At 41.9% G+C, this 16,863-nt stretch overlaps 1 protein-coding gene across 3 annotated transcripts in view; it reads right to left on the bottom strand.

The window, feature by feature from the left end:
* Positions 1-10,131, bottom strand: part of fam184ab (family with sequence similarity 184 member Ab) — an 89,803-nt gene extending 79,672 nt beyond the window's left edge. For 2 of the 3 annotated variants that reach the window (XM_064340303.1, XM_064340305.1), the window contains exon 1: positions 9,198-10,131. In XM_064340303.1, the coding sequence (XP_064196373.1) occupies positions 9,198-9,374 (177 nt within the window). In that variant the 5' untranslated portion in view covers positions 9,375-10,131. The remainder of the gene's footprint in view (positions 1-9,197) is intronic. The other variant, XM_064340304.1, reaches the window with a different exon arrangement.
* Between the last annotated feature and the right edge of the window lie 6,732 nt (positions 10,132-16,863).

Raw genomic sequence — 16,863 nt, 5'->3', positions numbered from 1 at the left:
TTTAAAAAAAACTCTACAGCCACTTAAAGGCGATGAATCACTAAAGGGCTTTAGTTCCTTAAAATTTTCTTGGTTTCTGAAAAGGTAGCCATAGGGAGTGTTCATATCTAAATGAAATCTGCAATGGTGTCGTGACAATCAAATTACACATTCTGCCAAGGTTAATAGCATGACTGCACCCTGAAGAGGGTGGCACAATCTTGATTGCCCATCCCTTCGCCTCTTTCAATTGATGTTATTATTGTAACCGAAAATAGCTCAATGTTTTTTTTTCTCTTCCAAATTCATAGCCATCCCAATTCCTGACAGAACAAAAAGACAAATTTTGCTCTTTTCAGCACATTTACCACAGGTGCTTTCCTGTAAATGGGCCGTCCGTGTCCAGACCAGCACAGCCTGCACTATCCAAATCCATTGTTCACACTTGCGTTTATCTCTACTTCTTCTTATTATTATTCTACTTCATAAGGAGAGCATTTTTATGCACAGGCTGTGATTTTAATGGGCCACCGGGGCTGTGTATTGCCCTTATCTAAAATACAGAACAGAAGGTGATGTCATGTCCGAAGTGACACATTGTTGCTCTCTCTAGCCATTCGGCTGGATCTAAGCCCAGGACCGGACCATCTGTTCAGCAGCCTGAGCGAGCCCGTGTCCACAGTGCAGGAGTAAATTCCTGTATCACTGTAACCCAGGGGTGTCCAATCTAATCCGAAAACGTGTCGGTTTGGATGCGGGTTTTTGTTTCAGTCCAATGCCACGACACCTGATTCAACTAAATAACCAGCGCTGGGCTCTGACAAAAGTCTGTGCCCACACTGTCCCTTTTCGGACAGATTTCACACCCCTGCTTAACCCCACAGCTGCAGCTCAGAAGAACAGCATGATCCGAGCCAGGCTTGAAAAAATCACCCCCTCCCCCCCCCCCCCCAGGTCTGGAGTGACAGAATTTGGTGGTACTGAACTTCAGTTGGCAGAGGGAGTGAGGGGTGTTGGGGGTGGGCGGTTGGGGGTGGGATAATGGGGGCAGGTGGCGGTGTGGGGGGCCGTAAACTCCGGGGAAGGTGCCGCAGGGACACCTCCGCTCTCCCCGTTCCCCCAGAACTGCGGCGTCAGGAAGAAAAACAGGGGGAGCGGCGGAGCGTGAAATCGGGCGGATATCGCCACGGACACCGGGCGCCAGGCGGGAGGAAGCCGGCCTCCGCTCTCAGCAGCGAGGGCAGAGCCGTTTTTATGAACGTTATTTCACATACCTCCGAACTATGGACATATTTATTTATTTTTATAAGCACCTCCATCTCCTCCATTTCCTTGATTAGCCCATACCAACCTGCCAACCGCAAAGAGATAAAAAATTCTGATGTGGTGGCTCCAATATTGTTGTTATTGTTGTTATTATGACAGTTATGGAAATCACAGCGAGTGCCAGAATGGTCCGAATAGATCTATATCAATTCAGTCATCAACTGTCAGCCCTAATATCAGATGGTTAAGTTTTCTCGTGCCGCAAAACAATTTAGCCACTGTCAATTAGCATCCAATATCCAGCACGGTTTCCAGCTTTAATGAGATGTCACGCTGTGGAGAGTGTTCTAATTGCCCGCTGCCACAGATACAGGTAACTCCAATCAACCGTTTGAGCTGTCCTGCTAATATTCAGAAGAATCTTTCCATGGAAAAAATGAATCTGAACATGTTTCCGTGCTTGTATTGGTTCACAGCTTGGAGCCTGTTACTATGGGAGCAAGCCTTTGATCTATACTCTTGGCAAACATCCTCAATAAAATTCAATTGACAATAAAACAGCCTTTTCACAGCAGTACGAGCAAAAACCTGAATCTAGAGTCCAACCTATCACTATAACGCTGTCTCGCATCACTGCAGGCAATAACATAATCAAAATTATAAAAAAAGAGTTATGTTTTATGAGAATTTTTTGACATCTTGCAGAACAACAGTGAAATGCTGCATTGCGCAAGAATTTTTTTAACTAACACGATTGGTTTCTGTGCAATTCTGTTTCAAAGAAAGAAAAAAATTCAAAACACCAATTCCACACGAGACAGGCAAAAAGAGAAACCTAGAAGGTAGAAATAGAAGGTGAGGCAGAAAACAGTCTTTCCTCAGAAACATCTTCAGGATGTCCCACCAAATCATTAAAGTGAAAAGGCATGCAGGTCCTTAGTTAGTATTCAGGGTTCGTACGTTTTTTTAAGGTTGGACGGTACAGAGAGTCTTTTTAGCACATAAAAGGATGCACTCATAGAGGCAGGGCTGTGTGGAGGCCTTTTGAGGGGCAGGTGCTCAAAGTGAGAAAAGGGCATGCCAACCTATAAAACTGTTATGCAGCACCCAGTTATTGTATGAATGGAAAAATGAATGAAAATCAATGACATGAACAATAATAATACAAATATAATTTAAAAAAAAATCTAATCAAAGGGACATATCAGGCATTCGGGACAAAGGGGGCAAGTGCTCAGGCACCTGGAGGTACCCTTTGGAAGTACATGCTCATAGGATGCATGTTAGTTCAGCTGCCATTAAACAGAAGTCTTTCTAGAATGCTCCGGCATGTGTGTTCATTAAAGCTTAAAGGGGCAGTTCATTCAAAAATAAAATAAAGCCATGACATTTCCACGCTATCCATCCAGATAATTTCTCTGAGTTTTCAAGATGTCCATCGCAGCTCGCTCAGCCTGGTACAACAGACTCAAGTTTTTGTGGTGCTCAGTAGTTTTTTTTAATGTACATCTTTGGTGTTTTGAGGACCACCAAAAACTTGTTCCCGTTGATGTTCATTCTATCAGGGTGAGCGGCAACGAACGTCTAGAAAACTCGTCAAATCTCAGCGAAGCTATCGGGATGGCTACATAACACTTTGGGTAAGTGGACACACAGCTTTATTTAGTTTTTAGGTGAAATGGCCCTTTAACAGAATCCACTTACACGAGAACTCTACCACACCAATGGAACGATGGCTGCCTGATGCTAGGACTCCTGCTTTAAGGGGCCTCACTTGGATCACATACGTAGAAATAGAGGGCTGTACAGGCAGGCGGATCCCAAAAAGCACAATGTCTCTCTCCGCCGGCTGGCTACAGTTCACATTGGGTATTCGGGTCCACTCCAAGCCGGCTAATCTTCAGCATCTCCCATTTTAATAAGTGCCCATGGAGAGGGTGCAAATTGTTTGACACCATGATGATGACACGTCCCGGACAGCCCCGGTCCAACTGTCACCATTATTTTGCCTGTGCTGAGGTGACACTGAGGGCTCTTTTTAGCTACATTTACATATTCTCTTTGCCACCTGCGTTGCGTTCTCAAAACGAATAAAGGACAGCTACGGTAGGGCACGGGGAACAGAGGCCAATAACGAATTTTAATTGATGCGACTGTGCTGCCCTGAATCAAAACTCGCAGGCAAGACGGTGTGCTCCTCAACAAAATCTCCTTGAACAATCCGTTGTGCTATTTGCACACGCTCCGGAAGGCAAATTCCAGGCTCCGATTTTTGAACGTGGCCTTTCAAAGCATGGCAGTCCTTTCATCTTATTCACAAACGTGCAATTTGATCCCCAAGGATCTCTCGGAGTAGTCTAATTCAATTACCTCCACGCAAATAAAACGAGGCCGACAGGTCTCGCCGAAATAAAAGGTAGCTTTACAGCACACCACGGAGAGATCTTCCAGGCAGATGTTGCACCTAATCTCTCCATGAAACACGACCTTCCAGTTTGGGTTCTAATCCATTTCTAATGTAGGCTTCCCTCTTAATGTGATACAGCCAGCCATCATATCACTCCTGTTCCTTTGCGCATGAAGATCGGTGCTTAGTCTGAGACAGAGGCTTTTAAAATGGAAACCAGAAACAAACATCCAATTTGCTGCCGATTTCTAAAGACTTTCTGAATCTGCAGTCTGCACAATAAACTTGATTTTATTCACAGAAAAGGTGAATAAATCATATATCCCAAATTTCAAAATGTTTCAAAAGGAAATATTTATACAATATTATATATTGAAATACATCCTTGTTTCTTTGCTAATTTATTTAACCTATTACAGCTAGTGCCCAACTGACACAAAATATTGAAGATGAAGCAGTCTCCTCCAAAACAGTTTTCAGTCTTTTCAGTAAATGTTTTCTTTTGTTCTAGTTTGCTATTTACTCTTAAAAGTGTATTTTCATAACAACATTAAATATCTGCACAGGAACATAACCTGCTGGGAACTCATTTGAATTGCTTACTGCTCAAGGGTAGTCATTTACCTACATTCTAGATTTACACAGGCTCATTTTGTTAGAAAAATAAAATAATTTAGATTGTTTGATAATTCTCAAATCAATCAGTGTATGTTTATGGATGTTACTGGCGTAAATAGTTTGCAGAAATTCTAAGGCATCAATGAGCCTTATAGCCAGAGTTTGCTGGGTTCAGAATCAGCACTTGAGCCATTCCACAGACCACCAGCCAAGAGGAGGCAGTGAGAATCACAGGTTAAAGAGAGGCAGCTAGCTTCTTTTCAAGAGAGACTTGACAGCACACAGTTTAATGTTGGTGAAACTTCTTTTTATTATTCACCAGACTCACTGCTATGCACCACTTCGTGCCAATTTTCCATCCATCAAAGGATAATGGCTACAAATAATACAACTAAGCAATGATAGCACTCGCTGCTATCAGAATAAAGACTATACCAACTACAGTGCCTTATATAGTCTTTTAATGCAGGACAATATGCCTTTCGATAGATCCATTATTACATTCCTGTTACATCCATTCTATCTCTACACCAGGCAAGCCAGCGAAGGATAGGCTCCCCCTCTATAGCCGGGTTCCTCCCAAGACTTCTTATTATCGTGGAGTTTTTTTTCACACCTCTGCTTGAGTGTTTTTTCTTACCACCGAAGAGTTTTTTTTTCTTTCTTTCTACCTCACTGCTTGCTTTTTGGGTGTTCAGGTCTGAGTTTTTTTTCCAAATTATTCTTCTGTCACTCTGTAAAGAATCTTTGTGACAGTTCTCTGTGAACAGCGCAATACAAATAAAATTGATTTGTTTTGACTGTCTTCACTGAAAATAATTTTTAACCGTGATATCCTATGAATGTAACCTCCACCCGGAAGGCATGCTGTCCACACAGCACTATTTTTATTGACCACAAAGCGGTATAAGTATCTTTTGTTCTAACGACATCTTTCTTTTATATATATACACTTCAAACCTGTGGAGCTACTCTAGTTTTGTTGTGTATGTCCTAGATGTCACTATGAAAACAGGGAGTAATCAGTCATAAAATCAAAGTGCAAAAACTACTTTTCCTGCTGGAAATAGGATCAAGATATAAGATTCCCAGACTAATTCTTTGTAACAGAAATCTAATGTAACTGCCTGTTATGTGTACTGCCCCACAATGAAGGCTGATATACAGTTGTATGCCACAGATGGGATCTTGTTAATGGAGTGTCAACATTAGCAAGACATCTTGGCATGCTTTAGAATGGCTTGGCGACTAGCACAGCTTTTTAAAATACCTGTCGGTGACATTTCCTGGTGATTCAACATGTTAGAATTGACATTTCAACATTCTTGCAGGTCGGCCTAATTATTATCCCGAGGTCTTCATGGCCTGCGGGTCCTAACTGACAAGACATGGCACAACATCACAGTGTGCCTGACCAATCACAGAGCTGACTTGGATGTAGCTAGATATAACCATCCTCTTATCTAAGCTACACAATTCATTAGTGATAACTGAGCAAATTGCAGAATCTGATGACATATTGACAGTAGACAATCACAAAGGTAGCTAATAATTTCACTAAACCAAGCTTGTAGAAGCGTATTTTTCAAGAATAAAACAGAATACATTTACCTGCAGCCACAACAAACATATTGCCTATTATGGTAAGAAATGATAATTAAAGCTATCTGTTCAGTGTGTAAGGCATACAGAAAACATTGAAACATTGCATAATTGCAAAAAATGAAACATGAAATCATTTATCCCAAACTTAACCTTTTATACACAGTTATTGCTTATTTTAAAATGAGGGTTGGCAATGTCTTTCACTTTGATAAAACGCAGCGATGATGCCACGGATCAGGCAATCACAAAGCTTTTCCGTAGGTAGGTAAGCGAATAATTCTGGATGTGGACTGGCAGGAAGAGCACCCTCAGTAAATGGGATGAGAACCCCAGAATGCGTCATAATCAGTGAACCTGCAAAACAGTCGCACAGCATCGATTCAAAAATAAATACGCTCAACTGCCCCGGCAGCTCTTCCTTGCAAAGAGCCGCAAGAGAGTCGCGGAATAAAAGACTGTTAAATTGCCGTAAAATGGCTAAAGACAACATCCACTGACAAATTTGAGCGTGTGCTCCTCAGTTCTATAATTTGCAGAACATTTTCAGTTTATCTCCGAGGACCACCAATCTGATGATATGCAAAAAAAGGAGAACTAGTAGGTCTATAAATTGGTCCACAAGTTAAACTCAGATGGCAATGGGGAAGGATGGAGTAGCCTACCCTGCTAGAGTGTAGTTTTATCAGTCTCTGTAACATCATTTAATCAATACTATGTCTTACCGAACACCCAACCATTTATTTTACTCCACAACTTGGGTTGCAAATGAAAGTTGTATGTCCTCCAATTCAGGAGGGCGCAAACGTGTTCTCCGAGGCGTGAAGCCGGTTGATCGATTATTTTCCCCACTGTAAGCTGCCAGTTGAGCTGATGCAGGTACGTACTGCGCCAGAGCGCTGCGCAGCTAAAGCAGCTGATCGCAGACAATCAACTGGCCGGAGGAGCAACGGAGCGATAAGGAGATGCCCTGCTGACTAAACGCCTGCTTATTGGGCAAAATTACGGCCAATTGCATATTTTATAGAACGGCCACAACATTAGAATCTTCATTAAGCTGATTTACCACCAGCTGTGTCAGTCAATAGGGGGTTTATAGTGAAAGTCAAAGCCAAGTGAGTGGAATCAATAGCATCAGAAGGCTTATATCCTCAGCTCCGGTTTCGCACTAAAACGCTGGTGCTATCGTGTGAGTTTCTGTCCAATTCCCCCGGTGGCGTTTTAAACAGGGCCAGGATGCCCATTTCATTCCAGCACATCTCTTCAATCTTTAATGGGTCTAAAGTCTGGTGAGAGGGGTACCCATGCCATAACGGTCACATTCTCATCCACAAAGGAAGCTTTTTTTCGCACGAGCGACAGCAGGACACGCGTCGCCCTTGTGTAATGTTGTGTCACATCAAAACAAGCATGCTAGAGAGGCAACAAGGGCACTGTCAGTATGCTTTCAGCCACTAGCGCTGGAGCAAACACAGACTTGCTCTTACCGCTGGACCTCCCGATTTATTGGTTTGTCTGGATTACATCAGGAGTCAGCATTTCTGCAACACACTCACTGTTTTCCACCACGGTGGTCTAAATGAAACTTTGTTCCGTTGATATGGAGGACAGCACTCGGCTCCAGACAGACGGCGATACACCCGAGGTTCTGCTAACACCACCTCGCTCTGTTGCACTTTTGTGTCGGGACTCGGGAGTGCTTAGCCCCTCTGCAGCCGTCTTGCTCTTCCTACCATGACTACGTTGCTGCCGCTTCACAGTTGAACTCCCGCCACGCACAGGTTGCCGCGACCCGGCTTTCTTGATGCTGCGGTGCAGACGGTGTGAAAACAATCGTGGAGATGAAGCGCGCGGGCGCATCCGTCCTGCCTAGTGAGTCGTGGCCTCCCAGGCTGTGGCCTGTCATTGACGGACTGTTTTTGGCTGCAACATCTGGCCAGGTTAGAAACTCGCTATGAACAACACCCTTGAGAGTTTCGGTCACACCGATGACATTAGAATGACGTTCTTCCCTAGATAATGAAGACTTATTAATTTTTTTGCACTTGATTTTAAATACTGGTATTTTTTTGTAAATTTTCAGGATTGATATTAAAATCACTAAAAGTGCATCTAACCAAAGTGTCATGATTAGCCATGGATAATCACATAATCACTTTGATGTCAAACAGTCAAATACATTTAACATCAGGTCCGGTTGTTTAGGCAAAGTATGCTCAGTAGGTTATATATTTAAAACGAACTATTGGGTATCGAAATCTGTAACTAGAGTGGCTATCGGGAAACATAAAAATATGTCTACTTTCTTCTGTTCGAAAAGAGAAAAAAAATCTCACAAATTCATGCACAACTTTTTGAGATGATGCTCGCAGGCAGACATAGCCTAAATGTTTTATCCAGGCTGTTACCACCTAGCATTGGATCGGACTTCTAGTAAATTGCATTGATCTCGACGGAGATGCAGTCTTTGTTTCAAAAGGAGACTGGGCAACATTTGTTCAAGGTTGGACACGTACACCCACACACACAAGCGCACTCACACGTGCGCATAAACGCGCGCGCGCCCGCACACACACACACACACACACACACACACACACACACACACACACACACACACATTTGATGATATTAACAATACTAGTCAATAACAACAGAAGATCAGACACCTACTCGTGTTGCCTACAAGAAACAGTATTACGACCATGACATAAAATAACCGGGATAGTAGCCTAATCTTGCAAATTGCATTTCAACAATATATTGCAGCATGATTTGGCCTATTCAAAATGAAACGATGATAAATAAAATTGTTTGTAAATCGAAGGCATTTTCTTTTGAAATCAATGGATACAATAACCTACTTCCAAAACTTTAATCTAAAATTAATCTAAATGTTCACTAAAAATAAATGGTCAGACAGATGACATCGATACATAATTAACCGACATTTCAACTAGTTCAATATTAACAATAGGATCGCAAGCAGCATTATTAAATCTCTTTAAATGGTATAGCCGAATAGCCTTGAGTGAAGCGTCCCATCTCCCCTTGGGACGTTTTTTTTAGAATCGTTATATTTGCCTCATTGATCCGTATTGAAACATTTGGAGCAGGACGGTTTGGAAGTCAAGTGCATCGCAGCGAAGGCACAGTTGGCTACCTACTTGATCAGTCTATATATATAGATATGTTTGCATTGGTTTGTGCAGAGTAGTACCCTTAACGTTAGCTATTTACCATGCCATCTTTGGCAATATACAAGGACCGATCCATGCATTTTTAAACATCTGCCACGCTTAACAATAAGGAGTCATGTACGTACCTTTGTAAGCTGTGCTATTTTCTTGCTCATTTTTAGGTGCAAATCTTGTGTATATTCCAGGGTTATGCCCGATTGGTAAGACATTGTCGATGTTGTGGCAGAATTATATTTTCCCGATCCGGTAGATGAATTACCGGCAGGGCTGTAGTACTGCTGCCAATTCGTTCCAGTCGCCATCTTCACGATCCTTCAAATGCTGTTACTATATGATTATATTATAGGAGTATTATTGGCACAATTGTCGGCGCAGCTCAGAGACCGCGGCAGGGAAAAATAGGCAGACGATACTCTCCGTTTTAGTGCGTCGTTGCAAAATTCATCAAGACGAAAAGCTAGCCTGCTTCTAGCTAGCTATGTAAATGTGCCATTTTATAATGGGTAGATGTACGCTAGCGCAGTCAGTTTAGAGAGAATTCCAATTTTGTTCAGTTCTCGAGCTTATGGTGCAGCCACCCTCGTTATTTGAACCCAGACATATAATTAACACAACAGAGGATATTAATCATAGTGCTGTTTTGAACGCAGCAGGGCTTTAAAATCATAGCTACCATCACAAGCACAAAACATCTGAAGGCTGCGTTTTGGTATTTTAAATTCCTGAAATTCCTTGCTATGTATACAATCCGAAACGCCGCGGTTTGTTTCAAGCACCTAGCCTACCTCGCGCAGTTTCTAGATCTGCCGGGTGCTACTTTTACACAACGAGCTTTCTGGTTGCAGGTGTAACACTTTTTAACCAAAAAATTATGCCACAGAGAGATCCACACTGTAGAATCCAGCGACTGTGTAGGCTATGTTGTGTGTACGGCAGGTTGGCTGGTTGCAGCACCGCTGAAGCCTGTTACCATGGATCACTTCAACAGTTTACATTACTGTCAGTGTCGTCAGTTCCGCCCGGCCCCCACTCCCTCTCACTCTTTCACGCAGCCCCCTTGATGCGCTCAGATATTCTTGGATGCATTGTATGGTGCTCACAGCGGGTCTGATCCCGCGCACCTGCCCCAAAACAGCTCCTACCGGCGCCAGGGAGGCGGAGTAATTATTCAAAGCCAAGAGGTTTACAATGAATAGGTCACTTGGCCTCATTAAAAATGTTTTCGTTGAATCTTCAGGATTATCTACAGAGATGTACATCTGGCTATTTTTCAAAGAGCTGTGGTTTAAATAAAAGTTTAATTGCTATAGCCTATACGTAGTCTAATATATTATTTGTGTGTTTTTCTTGTCGGTTGAAAGGCTGCGTGCCCCTGCAGTCCCCTACCACTTCAGTAGTAAAAATGGTTTATTAATAAGCGATCGAGATGTGAGAACTTCTACATGCCTCCTTAAGAGCTCTTTTGACTCTTGCCATGCCATCATTGTAAATAAGATTCCAATCTTAATTGACCCACCTGGTTAAGCAAAGGTTAAAGATTAGGTAAAAGTAAAATTAAGTTTACCAGAATGGACCACCATAAATTAATTTTAGTCCTACCGTTGTTTAGATAACTTCTTTCAACTTTGGGGAAATACAATTTTCTATTGTCTGAGGGCATAAACAGTATGCATAACAGCAATAACAACAGCAACAACAACAACAACAATAATAATAATAATAATAATAATAATAATAATAATAATAATGCCCACGCACCTGGTTACCAATGCCATATACATTGCCAAAATGTTATATGTTATGTGAAATAGCCTTACAAAAAGGTGTCCCTGTGAGGTTGTTTGTAAAAAAAAAAAAAAAACATCATGTTGCCAAAATTAAACCTATTTTCTAAACAGATTTCATACCAATAAAAAATGAATTACAAATGTCCTATTATGTTTTACTATTGTTAATCTCTTTGAATCAAAAGCTTGGCACACCATCAAGGGCACAGAAACCATGTGATCAAAAATGAAATCAAATAAATACAAGCACCATTACTCACAGTCAATGAGACAGCTCTATGGATCAGTATTAATCATCTCTACATGACTAAACTAAATCATTTATCAAATTGTACCATAACAGAATTGTATTAGGCACAGGAAGTAGAACAATACAAATACATGGATAACAATGATTAATAAATAATTTAGAAACCACTGCTACACAGTCCTCAACCCCCCCACCCCCCGCACCCCCTCGGCCCAACCCCCTCGGCCCTCATGTTGCTGTGTCCTTGCTGAAGAGAAACATTCTCAGGGATATAAATCTTTCATAATACAATGTCTTCCTAAGCTTCTGACTGTGATGTGTGTGTGCGTGCTTGTGTGCATGTGTATGTGTGTGTGTGTGCATGAGTATGTCTGTGTGTGTTTGTGTGTCTGGAGGGAGTGGGGCATTGCCTTTTTCGGAAGACATTAAACACCCCAAAGACCCAAGGATCTTGCGGCAATTAATTTAAAATCGTCCCAGATCTATCTCAGCTGGGATGTTGAGGAAGGTAAAGTATTATTGTGTTCTTATGTGGCATTGAATCTTATAATACATTGGACTACCTGAACATTTCATTGTATGTGTGAGAAGATGACGTGAGTTTGGGTGGGTTGAAAATTACTGTATAATGAGTTGCAAATGACTGCAACTGCTGATGGACAATGATTTGAATCAGATCTTTGAATGACCTGGGACAGCATACTTACAATGCATATGCAGTCAGTAGATCCATAAGAATGAGAACCTGCAGAAGAAGAAACATGGAATAGCATATGCAATGCACAGAGCTGTAGGTTTGTACAAATGTGACTAGAACACCAGTCCCTTGGCTTTGTACTGGAATAACTACAGAGATCCTGAGTCCTTCATTGGGTCACAATTTCTTTGGCTCCATTATTTGGTACAATTAAGAACATGGAGGAAAGCTGTCATATATTAGACCACACATTGTCTTTACAGTGTCTTTAACAACTGAATAGGTCTGCATCAGTATTCATAATTATATCAAGTAACGCAAAGAAAATTACTGGGGGATTCTAAACAAATGGTTTTGCCCTCAGAACAATTATACTGTGGAGTCTAGACGTTACTTTCTTGTGTTTACCATATTACTTCACCAAATGGATCCTATGAGGTGCTCAACAGGTATATGTAGCCTATTTCATATTGATACCCGAGGGATTGTGGAACCAGCTTTGAAATGGGAGTGAAAGTGAAGAGCGAGCACTCAAGGGAGCCTGCAAGATATGGGAAATGAGGAAAAGAAAATATGGAATCGATCGCGCTGACACGTGGGGGCGGGGCCCGTGGCCGAGGACCCCGCGCGAGGCGGTCGGTGGCTCGCCGGAGACGGGATGGGATCGAACAGATGTTCGCGGGAGGCGAGTGACGTCGCCTGGCAGCGGCAGCTGATTGTAACAATTTTCTTAAATAGGGCGCTTCCTCATTTAGCTCTCCTCGTATGAATAATGTATTTCCTCGCGCCGTCCGGAGCCCGCTCTTGCGGAACTCGTTCCCAGCGCCGCGCTGTTTTGTCGCCGCTTTACCGCGCCTGTGAGGGTTGGCGGGAATGTGGGCCAGCGGCGACATTAGCGCGTCGGCTAGCCGAGGGGACCCGCTGCCGGGGAGATGACTGGGTAATCTGCTGCGGGAGGGATAAGCACTGAGGGCAAATGGATTGCCTCTCGCGCAGGAGGAAATGATTGACTGCACTCCGTCCTTATCCTCTAACAAAGACGGATATGAATGGGAGAGGGTTTACACACACACGCTCACGTGTGCACACACACACAGACACACACTCACACACACACACAGCACGCACGCACGTCCACACACACACATACGCACACACACACACACACACATATACGCACACACACAGATACACAGACACACACAGACACACACACGCGCGCACACACACACACACACAGCAGGCACGCACGTCCACACACACACATACGCACACACACAGGCACACAGACACACACACACAATGCCTGTTACACTGTGTCATGCTTGATAAATTAACTAGGGCGTGAAGAGATCGAGAGAGGGAGGGAGAGACAGAAACAGAGAAATAGAAAGAGAAAAGAATGGATAGAGCAGGGGTAGGCAAATCTGGTTCAGTGATGTTTCTGGTTTTTGTTCCATCTGAGCTTGATCACACGAGGTTGATGGATGATTCAAAGTCTGAGCCTGAATATTCTGAATGGTGAAACACAGAGTGCCTCTAGCTCACAGTCACCTGTATTCATTAAGCCTGATTAATTAAAATGAATCCAGTTATATGCGCATAGGTCTGGATGGAGCAAAAACCAGGAGCATCTCTGGCACTCCGAGGCTGGGGTTGTCTACCCCTGGGATAGAGTAAGAGAATAAACCATTTAGATAATACAATCAATGTTTATACTGACAGGAGACAGTTAGCTCTAAACATTTCATCTGTTTAAAAGATGCCCAGGGATTACAGAGGGCTTTCATTTTGTAATTATTATCAGACCTTGCCTTGTTGACTGCTTCATGGATTCTAGTGTTCGTCGCATCTATGCTCCCAGTAATCAAACCAGGGCAAATGTATGTTGCATACTGGTCTTTCATTGCAGCAGAGTCGAGATTATGAATCCATTATCAAGATATGGCCTCGCCCGAAACCACGGTAAGCTGCTTACATATTATTACACAGTTTAAAATGACAGAATGTGTTGTAGAAAACGTGCTCCAATCTTTTATTTCCATATTCATTTACACTGATTAACATATAAGGTTGAGTATATAAGGTTGAAAAGTTGGGAATACATTGGTAATAATGCAAAATATAATCAAATGGAAACTCATAATAACCTCTGTAATGAATGTCCTGCCCATCATCTTAATTTGAAACCATCACACACACAAAAAATCCACATACCATACACTTGTGGCTATTAGCACTAATTGCAAATGCTAATGCTGTGTTGGTCGTGGTTAACAAGGTTCAGAACACCATCTGAAAAGATTATATTGAAGGAAATAAAACAACTCCTTATAATAATACTCCATTTTGATTTGTTTTGTACTGAGAATGGTTTTGTTGTTGGGCAGCAGGCTTAGGGGAAGCTTAGATATTGGAATAAAAGGTTGTGACACCAGTTTAAAGCCATCGTACTCCATGAACATTTATCTTTTATAAAATGTGGTCATGCTATGCCACCCATCTGAGTCAAATACAAGGTCATTTAGTTCAAGCAAAGAATCAACTGAGCGGAATAGATGCAGATGTCATCTGCATCTATGGTACTGGAGATTCAATTCTTGTTCTGTCCGAGTGAATGAATCAGTCCCTGTTCTGAGTTTCCCCATGGACTTACAGGTCTGTTTTTCGCTCAACAGTTGAGAAAACCTGCAGTTAGTTTCCTTAAAGTGGAATTGGCTTTGATGCCCAAAGACAGACTCATAAGGTAAATGCTGTGCTACTAGCAGATTCTTCCAATCGACAAATCCCTTTATCAAAACTCACATACACCAACGTGGTGATACATAGTAATCTTAACTTCACGGTGACTTTTAGAATGACTTGAATAGTAAACTGCACGTTTAAAAAAATAACATACACGGTTTTCTCTGCATGAAGCCAGTCGATTGTCATGACAGCCATGCTCCACCGCTGTAGTACAGTGTCGGTAACAACTACCAGTCCCCACAGTTTCAACTCAAGATATTTTGGTTGGATCCCTGAGTTGCTGAGTGAAACAGCCCTACTCTCACCTTCTCTGAATGTGGTTTGAGACACAATAAACACCTCCACAGGAGGCGACAGTTCTCCGGAACAGCTGAATTATCTTGGTCATGTTGGGGCAGGCTTTATTTTCTATGCGGTGACAGCTGCTTGGCAGGTATAGGGTTCCTGGCAGGGAAAGGCAATGTGGAGTTCAACGATATCTCCCTTTAATTTCTGCCTTTACGGTCCTGCAACTCACTGTGGGAACTAAATCTGCATAAAGCCCGAATGTTTTATCTGCTCGGTGCACACAAGCTACGATGCCAGACCTGGAGAAATGCATTTTGCTCGACAGCAAAATATTGCCAATCTTGGGCCTTTAAAAGATATAATATTTTCCCCTTCGGTTGTGAATGTTGCCTACAAAGATTTCTTTAACATCAGTGAGAGGATTGTGAAACATCTTTTGAACTGCACATGGAGTCGTGAATTCAAACAGTATTTCAACATCCCAGGAACAACAAGATGGGTTTGCTTCTCAAGGGCAAGGACACTGTGCAGGAACACCTCTGGTAATAATACTTTCAACAAATGAAATTTTCAGTTCCAAATCTATATTTCATAGAATGCATCTTCATTCTGTTATGGATTGGAAATATGTAACCCTTTGAGCATTGGAGATGAAACATACTAGTGTTTTTCAATCCTTTCTCTAGGGGTACTCTATATTTTGTTTTTTTGTCAAATTGAACTGTGTTTTTGCAAGCTGCTCAAACTGAATACAGACCTTTATTTGACAAATGCAAAAATAATCTGTCATAAATTATTTGCAGAAGAAAATAACTGAATGTTTTTCTAATACAATGTAGTGGGCTCATCATATTTTGTCAATATATGGCACTAGGAACACATCTAATGTAGCTTTCCCAAGCTGAAGTGGTTGTTCCATTACTTTTTTTTGACATCCTGAACAATCGATACTCCCATTATAGACGAAAACCTGTTTGCAATTCTTGTTTGCTCAGTGGTCAATTAAAGTAACTTATAGAAACATGTATTTTTCCCCTTCCCTTCCAAAAACACACATAAGCAAAGGACTGACAGTATATGGTTGTCAGGGGACATTAGATCAGTTTAATGATTGGATCTGTAGTCAATGAGCAGCTAAATAAAGCCAGTTCAATTGAAGGCTCAGATGGAGAAAAACCAATACACACAGAGTGTCCCAGAACCAGGTTTGATAAATACTGATGTATGCTGAGGTGCTAGACTATTCTTACGAAAGTGTAAGTATCACAATATGAAGTGTTAGCTGGATAACAGAAAAAGCACTGGTGCCTTTGAAATATTTCAAACGACTTGCATATGTGGGAGAAAGGTCTATGGATTCCTTTATAGATCTATTTCAACAAGAACAATTGTCCTTCAGATTCAGTCAGCATAAGAACCTTTACTGGCTTTTTTAAGCCACTGAAATGTTAATCATGATATCCTGTATATAGTATATAGGCAACACAAACTGGTTATATGAAAGTCACATTGCTTTAATTAGATCACTTGGGTTAAGGGGAATATTGAGACATAAAACAACATGAACATAGCATGCAATAAATAAAGAGAGCACAAATAAGGTTTCGGGAGAATGCAAAATATTGCACGTCTCGCAAATATTAGATTTATATTGTCACGGATGGAGAACACAGATTTTTCAATCTTAATGTAGGCATCAGCGGGTTTTACTGATGAAAAACATCTCACAGCGTGAAGTGGATGGTTTTTCCTCACCCAGTTGAATGAGATAATATTAAGCTGTGTGCTGTTTTATTGTGACAGGACTAAAACCGTCAACTGTTTGACATGTGCTAGTTTGTCCTTTTCACACTGGCCGGGTCTGAGTTCATGCAGTTTCTCATGCTCGGTATGACAGGAAGAAGTCCCCTGTGACATATAGGGCAGCCATCATACCACAGTGCAGTTTCCCATCATGCATTGCAGTTCAAGTTGGCAAAGACTGCCCAGAAACACAAAAAAATAACCATTGTGGGACAGAT

Source organism: Anguilla rostrata, chromosome 6 (assembly GCF_018555375.3).
Source record: "Anguilla rostrata isolate EN2019 chromosome 6, ASM1855537v3, whole genome shotgun sequence".
NCBI lineage: Eukaryota > Metazoa > Chordata > Actinopteri > Anguilliformes > Anguillidae > Anguilla > Anguilla rostrata.
The sequence above is the reverse complement of the archived record's forward strand: the minus strand, read 5'-3'. Positions and strand labels throughout refer to the sequence as shown.